Raw genomic sequence first — 14,142 nt, forward strand, 5'->3', positions numbered from 1 at the left:
AATGCTCTGCCACAGCACCCTGACCCCTGCGTTCCCCCGCACGCTGACCCCTGCGTTCCCCTGCACGCTGACCCCTGCGTTCCCAGCACGCTGACCTCTGTGTTCCCCCGCACGCTGACCCCTGCGTTCTCCGTACGCTGATCCCTGCATTCCCAGCACGCTGACCCCTGCGTTCCCAGCACGCTGACCCCTGCTTTCCCCCGCACGCTGACCACTGTGTTCCCCATACGCTGACCCCTGTGTTCCCTGCATTCCTTATGGTGCTTGGCTAGTGTCTTCACCCACTTTGTCTGGTCCATGATTTCTCCCCTTGCTGTGCCCACTGCCCTGGGGGCCATGGTGTGTGTAGCAGGGCCGGGAATATATTGTGGGCAGCAGGGGGTGAGGGGTCAGCCAGAGCTGGGGTGCACTGAAGCCCCAGCCACATGCCGGATCCCAGCCATCCCGGCACTCACCTGTCTCTCCTCTGTTGCCAGTTCCCCCTGAAGACCCGGTGATCGACGGGGCCCCCGAGATCCTGCTGCGGGCAGGCACCCCATACAACCTGACATGCCGGGCTCACAGCGCCAAGCCCGCCGCCACCATCATCTGGTTCCGGGATGGGCTGCAGCAGGAAGACGCCAGCACCAGCACGGTACAGAGCCCACCCTGCCTGGCCTTTGCTGTTCCCCACGAGCTAGAAGATGCTGAGGGTGGGGAGAGAAGGCAGGTGGATCCCTCCTCCCCTGGGGAGGTGGAGCGGGGTGGCTGGCTCCGTTCGAAACTCCTGCAGGAAGGACACAGGAGAGCAGCCCATGCAGGGCACAGCCTGCGCCACTCAGAATCCTGGGCACTTTTTCTCCCGCATCCACGAAACAAGTTGGAGAGGTCTCAGTCCAGCGCAAGGGAACAAACAGTGACCACCTGTCCCCGCTGGCCCTCGTTAGCTGTTGGCCCTTGTTAGCATGTGGCCACGGAGGCTCAGCTCCCCTCCCACCCTGAAGGCGGACGTCCCACTGGGAATACTGGGGCATCTCATCCCTCCCACTGTGCCTGCTCTGGGTGCGTGCAGACAGCTCGTGCCCCAGGGCTGTCACCGGACCCTTGTTGATTCCTGGAAGGAAGCGCCGTCTCTGTCCCCTCCCTCTGCCTCTTTAATTGCTTTGGTTAGTTTTCCTTTCCCCTGAGAAAGCCAGGCGCACTTTCTAAGAGCACTTGGGAGCCACATGTCCTGCTCATTAATCCCCATGCGGTTTATGGTGTGAGAACATAAATCCCAATGAATTTGTGGGGCATTTTATGGGCATGTCACAGGCTATTTGGGGAGTGCCGCTCCAGGTGAATTTGGAAACCATTCACTGCAGCATTAGTACTTGCCAGCCTGGCTCCAACCCCCCGGGGAAGTCCGGCCCACCGAGATTCTCCCCAGCAGTGGCATCATTAGAGAGTTTGGGGTTGGTTTTTTTCAGTGAGGGAGTACAGTCTAGTGGTTACAGCAAGACCCAGCCTTGAGAGGGGAGTGATGTCTAGTGGTTAGAGTGGGTGGGGACTGGGAGCCAGGACTCTTGGGTTCTCTACCCAGCTCTGGGAGGGGAATGGGGTCTAGTGGTTAGAGCAGGTTGGGACTAGGAGCTAGGATTCCTGGGTTTTATTCTCAGATCTGGGAGAGGAGTGGGGTCTAGTGGTTAGAGTTGGCATAGGATTTCTGGGTTCTTTCACCAACAGTAGAAGGGAGTGCTGTTTAGTGGTTAGAGCAGTGAATTATAACAGGATTCCTGGGTTCTCTTCCCGGCTCTGGCTGGGAATGGGGTCTAGTGGTTAGAGCAGTGAAATAGAAATTAGGGCTCTTGATTCTTCTCCCAGGCCAGGGCTGGAGCCTAAATCTGGTGGTCAGAGCTAGGGGAAGGAAGTCTGGGCTCATGGACTCCATGCCTGGCTCTGCCCTGACACGCCATGTGGTCTTGTGCATGTCCCTTGCCCTCTAAGTTTCTCCACCTGGGCAACAGGAAAGAATAGCACCAAGGGCCCCCATTCTGTCAGCCCTGTTGTTTGATCTTCCCCTCTTCCCCGCGGGCAGGAAGTGTTAGCAGACGGCAAGAGGGAAACCACGGTCAGCCAGCTCCTCATCAACCCCACAGATGCAGACATCGGGCGGGTCTTCGTCTGCCGGAGCACCAACGACGCCGTCCCGGCTGGCAAGGAGACCTCCATCAAGCTGAACGTGCACCGTGAGTCCAGCCTCCGCCCCGCTGCTGGGCTCCAAGGCCCAGCTGGACAGCACATGCAGGAGCGGTGGGAACGAGGCCTGGTTCCCCACCTCCCCTCCCCTCGTCAGTTACACCAGCGTGCAGTGGGTTCAGAACACTGCCATTTACACCCACTGGGGTAAATGACCAGGTGAGGGGCTGGGGGCAGCCCCAGGAGGCCGTGTCTGCATTGGGCAAGGGAGCCAGCCCAGGGCACTGATCACATCCAGTGTTTGGTTCATAGATAGACGGGGTGTGTAGGAGGATGGATGGATAGATGAGGGGGGTGTGGGTTTGGATGGAAGAGAGGTGGTGTATGGGGATGAAGGGGTGATAGAGAAGGGGTGTCTGGGGATGGAGGGATACAGATGGGGCATCTATGGATGGATGGATAGAGGGGGGTATCTGGGATGGTGGATGGATGGATGGATGGATGGACAGATGAGGTGTCTGGGGATGGAGAGACAGAGATGAGGTGTCTGGGGATGGTGGATGGATGGACAGAGAGCGGGTGTCCGGAGATGGATAGATAATTGGTGTGCCAGGTTCTCAGGGTCGCAAGCTCAAGCTACCTTTGGGTGCCAGAACGTCTTGTCTCTCTGCACACAAGCGGCTGGTCCCAGCTGGGCAGTGCCATGGCATAGGGTTGGAAGGGACGCTCATGCTGGCAGCCGGTCCCGTGGCGTAGGGCGGGGCGGGACGCTCACGTTGGTGGCCAGTCCCATGGCATAGGAAGGGGAGGGACGCTCACGCTGGCAGCTGGTCCCGTGGCGTAGGGCGGGGAGGGACGCTCACGCTGGTGGCCAGTCCTGTGGCGTAGGGCGGGGAGGGACACTCACGCTGGTGGCCAGTCCTGTGGCGTAGGAAGGGGAGGGACACTCATGCTGGCGGCCAGTCCCGTGGCATAGGGCGGGGAGGGACGCTCACACTGGCGGCCAGTCCCATGGCATAGGAAGGGGAGGGGCGCTCACGCTGGCGGCCGGTCCCGTGGCGTAGGGCGGGGCGGGACGCTCACGTTGGCGGCCAGTCCCGTGGCATAGGACGGGGAGGGACGCTCACGCTGGCGGCCAGTCCCGTGGCATAGGACGGGGAGGGACGCTCACGCTGGCAGCTGGTCCCGTGGCGTAGGGCGGGGAGGGACACTCACACTGGTGGCCAGTCCTGTGGCATAGGAAGGGGAGGGACGCTCATGCTGGCGGCCGGTCCCGTGGCGTAGAGTGGGGAGGGACGCTCATGCTGGCACTGCCTGGCGGCACCTGGCCCCAGGGTGGATGGAGAAGCTCCGATCGTCCTAGGTTTGAAATCCACCTGAGATGGTCTAGTGGATGGGGCGCAGGACTGGGACTCGGGGGGTCTCCAGCTCAGCCACTGATCGGCTTGGCCAAGTCTCTGCCGGCCACCCGTGGCGCAGGGATGGCGCTGATCTGCTGTGCGGGGCTGGCTCTGGCCAGCGTTCGCCACGCAGGATTTCCCAGCTGGGTCTGTGCGGCCCGGCACTGACACCCAGTGGCGGCTGTGAGGAATCACCGCTCTCACGGGACCCGAGTGCGGCACTGACCGGAGGAGGCTGATCCACAAACTGTCCATTGAGCTTCTCCTGCAGCTGCCCCCGGCCCTGCTGTCCGCAGGGGAGAGACACTGAACTGTGACCCTGCCTGCCGGTTCGTGGGGTCAGCGGGGTCACGGCCAGAAAGGACCATCGGGACCAGCCAGCCTGGACCTCCTGCAGAGCTCACCCAGGGCTTCCCGGACCCAGCCCAGCGTCTGAGTGAGCCAGGCCTGGCCTGTGGACCGAGACGCCCAGCGATGATTTAAAGACCCCTGTCCCAGCCAGGGAAAATCCACCCTGTTGCTCACTGGGCTGGCAGAACAAGCAGCTCCCTGCACCCGGCTCCACCTGGGGGCCTTTTCTGTCCCCGAGTCAGTTTCCTTCCCGGGCGTCGTGCCAGTGACGGGTGTCTCTGTCTCTCCCTGGCAGATCCCCCCACGGTCACCCTCTCCATCCAGCCCCAGACGGTGCAGGAAGGCGAGCGGGTCGTCTTCACCTGTGTGGCCACTGCCAACCCGGAGATCAGAGGCTACAGGTGAGGGGCGCGGGGGAACCAGCTGGGCTACAATTAAAGGGAAGGCTCTGGGCCGACCTGCTCCTGAATCCAGGCTCCCGCTAGCATCACAGCACTTGGCCTCAGCCCCTGGTGCCTCGACTCCGCCCCATGGACTCGAACCATTCACTGATGGGTTACACAGCTCTGCAACCCATCATCAACCCGCTGAGCCACCTCCCGCCTGTGTCTTGCTGTGTCTGCCCTGCCCTTCCCCCCAGGGGGAGGAGCCTCTAGCTGTGTCTGCCCTGCCCTTCCCCCAAGGGGGAGGAGCCTATCATCATGTCTGTCCTCCCCCCCCCCGAGGTGGGGAAGTCTCTCATTGTCTGCACTCCCTCCCCGGCAGGTGGGCCAAAGGTGGTGTGATCATCGAAGAAGCCAAGGACAGCAAGTACGAGACGCAGGTGGATTATTCCTTTTTCACGGAGCCCGTCTCGTGCGAGGTGCACAATGACGTGGGAAGCACCAACGTCAGCACCCTGGTGGACGTGCACTGTGAGTGCCATGCGGGGGCAATGCGCCCCACTGCTCAGCCTGGGTGGAGAAGAAATGGGGCTGTGGTGGCTGGAATGGGGGGGTTCTGCAGGGAGGCGACTGGGCACAAGCAGAGCCTGGGGTGCTCATTGACTCCCCGGTTACCAGCCAGCCTAGTGGGGTGTCACCTGAATGCAAAGCCTGGCCCCGAGCGCACTGAAAACACGGCCAGTGGCAGAACTCAAACACAGGATCGTTAGCACCAAGGACACACCATCCCGCTGCCTAAGCCTCTCAAGCTGTGCCTAAGCAGTCAGGGGCTGCAGGCTAGTGGGAGCCTTGAGCACACGGGGACACACGAGGCATCTCACACACGAGCCTTGAACGCATGGGGACACACGAAGCATCTCACACACGAGCCTTGAGCACACCAGGACACGCACGGGGACATGCACAAACAAGCCATGAACACACATGCACACGCACGGACACGCTCACACACAAGCCTTGAGCACACCAGGACACACTCGGGGACACGCACAAACAAGCCATGAACACATGTGCACACACACGAACACGCACACACACGAGCCTTGAGCGCACACATCCACACATGGGGCATGCAAACACACACAAGCCATAAGTACTTGCCATCACACACACAAGAACACACACACACACGAGCCATGAGCACACATGCACATACACGCACACACACATGGACACAGACATAAGCTGTGAGCACACACGCACACACACCCAGGGACGGACACAGATGAACCACAAGCACAGGGATGAACACACGTGGGGACACATACTCACACGAGCCATGAGCACACCTGGACAAACCCACGGGACCAGGAACACCCCCATGCATGCAGGGCCGCTGACGTCGCCTCTTTTGCAGTCGCCCCTCGGATTGTGGTGGATCCCAAGCCCACAACCACCGACATCGGCTCAGACGTGACGCTGACGTGCGTGTGGGCCGGCAACCCCCCGCTGACCCTCACCTGGACCAAAAAGGAATCCAACATGGTAATTACCCTCCCAGCAACCCATGGCCGAGGGAATCACCTGGCCCATTCCCCACAGCTGGTGCTAGTGAGGGTGGGTCTTCGCACGTGCCCTCCTCTCACACTCCACCCTGTGTTTGTGCCCAGGTGCTGAGCAACAGCAACCAGCTCTACCTGAAATCGGTGACCCAGGCCGACGCCGGGCAGTATATCTGCAAAGCCATCGTGCCCAGGATCGGCGTGGGCGAGCGGGAGGTCGCCCTCTTTGTCAACGGTGAGGGCCTCTGCCCATGGCATTGGGGAGCAGGCTGTACCCTGGTGTTCACACCCACACTACCCGGGTATTCATACCCACAGCTTGGTACCCCAGGCACGATGCCCCAGTATTCAGACCCATTACTTGGTACTCTGGGCACAATGCCCCAGTATTCATGCCCATGACTGGTACCCCGGCACAGTACCCCAGTATTCAGACACATGACTTGGTACCCTGGCACAGTACCCCAGTATTCATACTCACAGCTTGGTACCCTGGGCACAGTACCTTGGTATTCAAACCCACAACTTGGTACCTTGGGCACAATGCCCAGTATTCATACCCATTACTTGGTACTCTGGCACAGTACCCCAGTATTCATGCCCATGACTGATACCCCTGGCACAGTGCCCCAGTATTTGTGCCCATGACTGGTTCCCCTGGCACAGCCCCCTGTACTTGGGACATCTTGTCTCTCAGAACCCTGCAGCATGACATCCCGTCTCCTACTCCCCCCAGGGATGCTCACGCCGGCCTGCTGCAGCTCCCCATTCTCGTTGACTAACGAGCCTGGTGGGACACTCCACAGCCGGGGGTGCCCGCTCTGCACCAGGGAGTCTCTGGCTAACGGTGCCCGGTTTAAGCTGCTGTTTCTCTCCTGTCGCAGGCCCCCCGATCATCTCGAGTGAGGCTGTTCAGTACGCAGTGCGCGGCGACCGTGGGAAAGTGGAGTGTTTCATCGGAAGCACGCCACCCCCTGACCGCATTGTGAGTGCTCTCCTGGGGGGGGGCGGGGAGGGCTCTCCACAGGGGGCAGGACACGGGGCAATCCGGCCTGGACTGGGGACTCTCCAGCTAACACACCAGGACAGCAGCAGCTTCATGCCTAACCAGGCGCTCGTCACCATGGCCCACATGGGCTGAGGAGGTGTGCCTGGTGCCTGGTGCCTGTGCCAGAGAACGGAACCGGCTGGAGCAAAGCCAGTTTATGCACCAACAGCTCCACCAATCCACACTCGCCAGGGTTAGGAACTGCCGGACCTTTGCTCTGCAAGGGGGAGCTGTCCCACAGTCCCTGGCTCTGCTGCCGGAAGAAGGTATGCTGGGAGATTTGGGAAGGACAGTGGTGGCTGGGCCGAGTGGAACCTTTCCAGCTCATCCGTGTCCACCTTGGTTCTAAGCACGGTCAGGCTGGAGTGGCCCTTAGCACAGATGCAAGCTGCCTGGTGCATGCGGACGTGAGATGAGCTACGAATTTAGCATGGTCAATTTCTCCAGTATGGACTAGCCTAAATTTAAGGCACTCATCATGTTGTCCTTGGAGTTTATGCTGTGACAGCCCCATGGGTAAATCTGAAGCCAGAGTCTCTGGATTCATAAGCAGAAGTCACCACGGGTTGAGATACTGGACCAGGTGGGACCCATAGCCGCTAGAGGGAGACAGAGAGTCGCGTTGGCATCAATAACGTGGGAGCTGGTTGGAAAATAAAATTTTTGTTCCATGGGAAATTCTGAAATTCCCCAAATTAATTTTTGTTCAGAACTGTAACAAAAAGTTGACATTTTGAAATTTGGTATAGAATGAAAATTCCCCCAAATTTCTCATTGAAACCATTGAGACGTTTCATTTTGATAAGGCAAAACCGTGTGGTTCTAATAATGTCGATTCTTTTCAACTTGGATATCGTATTAAAATAATAAATACAATATCTATTATCTCCAATATAAATGCAATACAGTAGAGCTCCTGTTTAGTGAACTAATGGGGGATTGAGGAATTCATAACATCGAAAAGCTCATAAAATTGAACATCTCAAATTTGAGGGTGATTCGGTGCATATGTTAATTTATTAATTGTTTAGTGATTGTGTACATAATGAGCGGTAACCGATGGGTTAAGTGTGCTGGATTTTCCTTTATATGAGAAAAATGCAACTCTTCTTTGTAGCTGCGAAATCTCTCAGACTTTTCAAAGCTCTACAGTTGCTCGACCGTTAGCTGATGGATTGCGGTTGCATTCAGTAGCAGAAAGATGGTTCCTGTAAGCCATCATTCATAAGGTCGATGTTCCTAAAACTGAGGTTCTGCTGTACACAAATATAATATACTATTAACATTAATATTTCACTATAAAATACAAGTTGTACCAAAATGAATCAAAGTGATGCATTCAAAATGGAACCTTTCGACGTTATGGAAATTAGAAGGTTGAAATGATTTATCAACTCTGATGAAATCGACAGGTTCCCAGGAAATGTTTCAATTTTGCCCAAACTGCGTTTCTGGTCAGTCAAAAATTTTCAGACCCGTTCTAGTTGCACTTGGACATGGCGGCATTGGCTGTGTTGGAGAAGGAGGGGGAGGCTGGGAGAAAAAGGAGGGTGGGATTAGGCCAGAACGGAGAGGTAGTAAGAAGCAGACAGAGATGGACATCTAGAGTCAGGGTGTGCAGTTCCCAGAACCCCACCCCTGCTGTATGCTCCCAGCAAACCATCTTTCCCCCTTCACAGCTGTGTTTATTGTTTCATTGCAGTCTTAGGCTGGCTGCATCTCTTTCCCCTTCCCCCTTGGTTGTAAACTGTTAATTGCAAGAGCAGTCGTTGGGTGAGACGGGCACTCACGTTGACCTTGGCTTTGCTTTGGAATGGGTCATTGGCCAACCTGTAGCCAGATCCTGGGTGGAGGGAAGGGAATGTGATGGCTCTACTCGGGTCAGGTCAGAGCTGGTGCTTTGGAATGGAGAGAGCGAAGGAATGACGTGATGCAGGAAACAAAGAAACTGCAATTTACACAGAGGAGCAGAAACACTAGCCATTAGCAGCCTGAAGCGAGGTCCTGTTCTGGTTTCGCACGAGCACACCCCCTCGTGGGGACACCATGACTTGACTTGTCGTGTGGCTGCAGCGTAGGCTAAGGGAGAGGCCCTGGCTGGCAGCGTCTCTTTAAAAAAACCCAGCCTCATTACTGCACCATTAAAGCAGCTCAACTGATAAATAAACACAGCAGCAGGGAAGGCTTTAGTGCAGCCTCCTAAGGTGACCGTGGCTGTACGGCGCGCCTGGGGCATGCTCTGGTCCTGCTTGTGCTGGGGAAGTTACAATGGCCTGTGGGATCGTGGGTGTGTGAAATGTTTATTACACCATGGCCCTGGGGCGAGCTGTGAGCCTGCAGCAACCGCCTGCATTGGGCTGTTTCCTGAGCTGAATTTGTCTTGGAACTCAGCAGTATTAACACTGCTCACATATCGCTGTTTGCTCTGTCTGCATCGCTCTGTCAATCTCGCGCTCCCTGTCTCTTCTGTTCTTTCACAGCCCTTTGTCTCCGCTCCTGTCTCATCTGCCTGTCTTCTGTCTGTCTGTCCCCAAACGCGCCAATCTACCCGCCTGTCTTCTGTCTGTCTGTCCCCAAACGTGTCCATCTACCCGCCTGTCTTCTGTCTGTCCCCATACGCACCCATCTACCCGCCTGTCTTTTGTCTGTCTGTCCCCAAACGCGCCAATCTACCCGCCTGTCTTCTGTCTGTCTGTCCCCGAACGCGCCCATCTACCCGCCTGTCTTCTGTCTGTCCCATACGCGCCCATCTACCCGCCTGTCTTCTGTCTGTCTGTCCCCAAACGCCCCCATCTACCCGCCTGTCTTCTGTCTGTCTGTCCCCAAACGCGCCCATCTACCTGCCTGTCTTCTGTCTGTCTGTCCCCAAACGCCCCCATCTACCCGCCTGTCTTCTGTCTGTCTGTCCCCAAACGCGCCCATCTACCCGCCTGTCTTCTGTCTGTCTGTCCCCAAACGCGCCAATCTACCCGCCTGTCTTCTGTCTGTCCCCATACGCACCCATCTACCCACCTGTCTTCTGTCTGTCTGTCCCCAAACGCGCCCATCTACCCGCCTGTCTTCTGTCTGTCTGTCCCCAAACGCGCCCATCTACCCGCCTGTCTTCTGTCTGTCTGTCCCCAAACGCGCCCATCTACTCACCTGTCGTCTGTCTGTCTGTCCCATGCGCGCCCATCTACCTGCCTGTCTTCTGTCTGTCCCCATACGCACCCATCTACCCGCCTGTCTTCTGTCTGTCTGTCCCCAAACGCGCCCATCTACTCACCTGTCGTCTGTCTGTCTGTCCCATGCGCGCCCATCTACCTGCCTGTCTTCTGTCTGTCCCCATACGCACCCATCTACCCGCCTGTCTTCTGTCTGTCTGTCCCCAAACGCGCCAATCTACCCGCCTGTCTTCTGTCTGTCTGTCCCATGTGCGCCCATCTACCTGCCTGTCTTCTGTCTGTCTGTCCCCAAACGTGCCCATCTACCCGTCTTCTGTCTGTCCCCATACGCGCCCATCTACCCGCCTGTCTTCTGTCTGTCTGTCCCCATACGCGCCCATCTGTCTGTCTGTCCCCAAATGCGCCCATTTACCCACCTGTCTTCTGTCTGTCTGTCCCCAAACGTGCCCATCTACCCGCCTGTCTTCTGTCTGTCTCCAAACGCGCCCATCTACCCGCCTGTCTTCTGTCTGTCTGTCCCCATACGCGCCCATCTACCTGCCTGTCTTCTGTCTGTCTGTCCCCAAATGCGCCCATCTACCCACCTGTCTTCTGTCTGTCTGTCCCCAAACGCGCCCATGTACCTGCTTGTCTTCTGTCTGTCCCCATACGCGCCCATCTGCCCGCGTGTCTTCTGTCTGTCTGTCCCTCTACAGATCTATCTGTCTATCTAGATATCTCCATACACAGCCATATATCTATCTGTCTGTCCATCTGTCCTCATACACACCCATCTATCTACCCATCAATCTGTTGACACAGCCCTGTGCCCCCTCCATTATCCCCAAGTTGCAGATGGTGGCTGTATGGAGGAATCTCACCGTGATCCTTCCACACACCCATTCGGTTTGGGACAGGAACTGAAGGAGACGATCGTATCCTACTGGAGCCGCAGGGGGCTGGTGGGCTGTAGTGACCCAGCTGGGATTTGGCCCGGATGCTCGGGTTCTCTGGGGCTTAGAGGAAGTATGATGGAGCAGGAGCTCTTGGCCCCAGGTGCTGACCAGACCTTTCTCCCTTTCGCATGCCCTGCCCGGCGATAGGCCTGGGCCTGGAAGGAGAATATCCTGGAAGCTGGCACGCTGGAACGCTACACGGTGGAGAGAACCAACACGGGTAGCGGGGTCCTCTCCACCCTGACCATCAACAACGTGATGGAGGCCGATTTCCAGACCCGCTACAACTGCACGGCCTGGAACTCCTTTGGGCCGGGGACGGCCATCATCCAGCTAGAGGAGAAAGGTAGGGGGCACGGGGCGACGCAGTCAGGGCACAGCAGGGACAGGGCTAGAGGGAGCCAGGTGCCTGAGATTAACTCCCAGATCTGGGAGGGGAGTGGGATCTAGCAGTTAGCGCACAGTGGGCAGGACGCCTGGGTTCTATCCTCAGCTCTGGGAGGGGAGAGGGAGGGGTCTAGTGGTTAGTTCATGGGGGAGGGGCAGGACGCCTGGGTTCTATCCCCAGTTCTGGGAGGGAATTGTGCCTAGTGGTTAGAGTGGGAGCCAGGTTCTAGTCACAGCTCTAGGAGGGGAGCATGAAGCAGGTTTACAGCAGATAGGGAATGGGGAGCCCTGTGTTCCCTACCCAGCTCTAGGGGACAGTGTTGTCTGATGGTTAGAGCAGGAGGCTGGGTATGTTCCTTGTTTCTCTGCCACTGACAGTTGAGACCTTGGGCAGCTCCCTCCCCCTCTCCGTGCCTCAGTTTCCCCCTCTGGGGAGCAGGGCTAACGACACCAACCTGGCGGGCTGTGCAGTGAGCCTGTCACAATTGCCAGGCACTTTGCCACCCCCAGTGATCTGCACTAAGGGCCATGGGAAACCCTCCCTTCCCTTGAAACCAAGACCCAGAAGGGACAGACATCACAGCCTGGGCAGCGCCACCCCGTGCTGCTGGGACCTCCCAGCCTAGGAGGGGATCCTGCTCCATCTAGGGTCAGGCGGGGGCTAAGGGGCAAGGATGGACGGGCTAGGGAGGGGACAGTGCAGCTCCCCCAGCTAACCCACCCCCGTGCCCCCTGCAGAAGTCCTGCCTGTGGGCATCATTGCCGGAGCCACCATTGGGGCCAGCATCCTCCTCATCTTCTTCCTCGTCGCCCTGGTCTGCTTCCTCTACCGGCGCCGCAAAGGAAGTGAGTGCAGGGGAGGGGGGAAGAATTCCCGGGAACCCCCTTCAACTCAGCCCGGGGGCTAGGAAGGAGGGGAACAGCTTCAGACTGCCCCAGCCGGCACCTACCAGCCATTCAAGGGACAGGCAGGGATAGGACCAAGCAGCCGTGTGGTCCACAGGGGCCACAGCTGATGCATCCCCCCCCACACACACACACACTGTGCCTGTCTGTGGGCTGATGTCCCCTCATCCCAGGCCCACGAGGAGCTTTGTCCACCGGGGGCGCCCCTTGGAACGCCCGCGCCACCAGCAGGCGACAGGAATGGCCACGGCTCCTTGGCACCGGGTGCTGGGCATAGGCAGGTGCCCACGGTGCCAGGTGTTGGGGCCAGGAGCAGCTTGAAGGGGGAAAGCACTGCTACAGGGGGGTGCTTCCTCTGGACCTATGGGGTCCCTGGCCAAGGTCCCGTCCCAGCAGGGGGGACTGGCGGCTGTGGGGGCTTCCTAGGAAGGAGGCCAGTTTCTCCAGGCCAGGGGGAAGGGTGAGTCCAGGGCCTCTGACAGCCAGGGCTTTGGGCTGGGCTCTCCAGCTAGGAGAGGCCGGAGTGCAGCCGGCAGAGCCCCCCATCCATCCGTCCGTCCGTCCGTGTTTCTCACAGGCCGCAAGGATGTGACCCTGCGCAAGCTGGACATCAAGGTGGAGACGGTGAACCGGGAGCCCCTGACGCTGCATGCGGACCGCGAGGAGGACACGGCCAGCGTCTCCACAGCAACTCGCGTCATGAAGGCCATCTACTCGGTGAGGGCCCCCCAGGGCCCCAGAACGAGCCCAGCAGCACAACAGAGCGAGACAATTCACTACTGCTCAGGGCACCTGTGGGACCGAGAGTGTGTGTTAGTGGTTGGAGTGGTGGAGAAGGCGGCTGGGAGCCAGGACTCCTGGGTTCCCTCCCTGGGACTGGGAGTGTGGTCTGGGGATTAGAACAGGGAGGCAGGACTCCTGGGTTCTGGGGTCTCCTAGCTGCACCCTTCACAAGAGGGAGACCAGCCTGGCACCCATCAGACAGTCCAGCCATGTCCCATGGAGCCATCCACGTCTAGCCACCCTAGGCTGTAGCTGCTGGGCGTGCCCCCCAAAGGCCGGGATGGGTGGTGTAATTCCGTGATGCTTTATCTCTGTGATCCATAGGGGCTGATGACGGTATTGCTGGCTCTGTCCTTTAGCTCAAGCAGTAGCAACTCGGGCTTTAACTTTCAAAGGTCCCAGGTTTAATCCCTGGTGCTGCCGGCCCAGAGTACAGGACTTGGACTCCTGGGTTCTCTACAGATCTGTGAAGGGAGTGTGGGCTAGTAATTAGAATAGGGAGCCCGGACTCCTGGGTCCCATTCTCAGCTGGTTACATCAGTGCCCCCAGAGTATGGGAAGGAGCCACAGCCTGGGATGACTTGCGGGCTGGGGAGCCAAGCGGCCTGTGGGCTAAGGCAGAGCCGCGGCGGGGAAGCTGACAGGCCCCTTTTCCATCTCCCTCAACAGTCGTTCAAGGATGACGTGGACCTGAAGCAGGATATGCGGTGCGACACCATCGACACGCGGGAGGAGTACGAACTCAAGGTCCGGCACTTTTCCCCCACCCCAGAGACTCCTGTCAGCTGAGTGTGCAACGGAGCGTGTGTGCTTGGGCAGGAGAAGGCGGAATGCGGGGGAGTGATGGTGCCAAGGTGCCTGAGCGCACCAGTGACTGTGCTTGCGTGCGAAGGGTTGTGTGATGGTGTGTGCACGTCAGCAACTCTGTGCGTGGATGGGATTACGTGTGTCTCTCTGCTGGGAGTGGGAGCCAGGACTCCTGGATTCTTTTCTGAGCTCTGGGTGGGAGGGGAGTGGGGTCTAGTGGATAGAGTAGGGGACTAGGAGCCAGGACTCCTGGGTTCTT

General features: G+C 58.3%; 1 protein-coding gene across 1 annotated transcript in view; it reads left to right on the forward strand.

Moving 5' to 3' along the window:
- KIRREL1 (kirre like nephrin family adhesion molecule 1) overlaps nucleotides 1–14,142 on the forward strand; it is a 79,235-nt gene that overhangs the window by 63,973 nt on the left and 1,120 nt on the right. The window contains exons 4-14 of the mRNA XM_030542553.1: nucleotides 477–634; nucleotides 2,057–2,207; nucleotides 4,204–4,309; nucleotides 4,674–4,822; nucleotides 5,709–5,836; nucleotides 5,962–6,088; nucleotides 6,738–6,838; nucleotides 11,148–11,346; nucleotides 12,126–12,233; nucleotides 12,871–13,010; nucleotides 13,746–13,823. Of these exons, the coding sequence (XP_030398413.1) occupies nucleotides 477–634; nucleotides 2,057–2,207; nucleotides 4,204–4,309; nucleotides 4,674–4,822; nucleotides 5,709–5,836; nucleotides 5,962–6,088; nucleotides 6,738–6,838; nucleotides 11,148–11,346; nucleotides 12,126–12,233; nucleotides 12,871–13,010; nucleotides 13,746–13,823 (1,445 nt within the window). The remainder of the gene's footprint in view (nucleotides 1–476; nucleotides 635–2,056; nucleotides 2,208–4,203; nucleotides 4,310–4,673; nucleotides 4,823–5,708; nucleotides 5,837–5,961; nucleotides 6,089–6,737; nucleotides 6,839–11,147; nucleotides 11,347–12,125; nucleotides 12,234–12,870; nucleotides 13,011–13,745; nucleotides 13,824–14,142) is intronic.

The sequence above is a fragment of the Gopherus evgoodei genome, chromosome 24 (assembly GCF_007399415.2).
Source record: "Gopherus evgoodei ecotype Sinaloan lineage chromosome 24, rGopEvg1_v1.p, whole genome shotgun sequence".
Lineage (NCBI taxonomy): Eukaryota > Metazoa > Chordata > Testudines > Testudinidae > Gopherus > Gopherus evgoodei.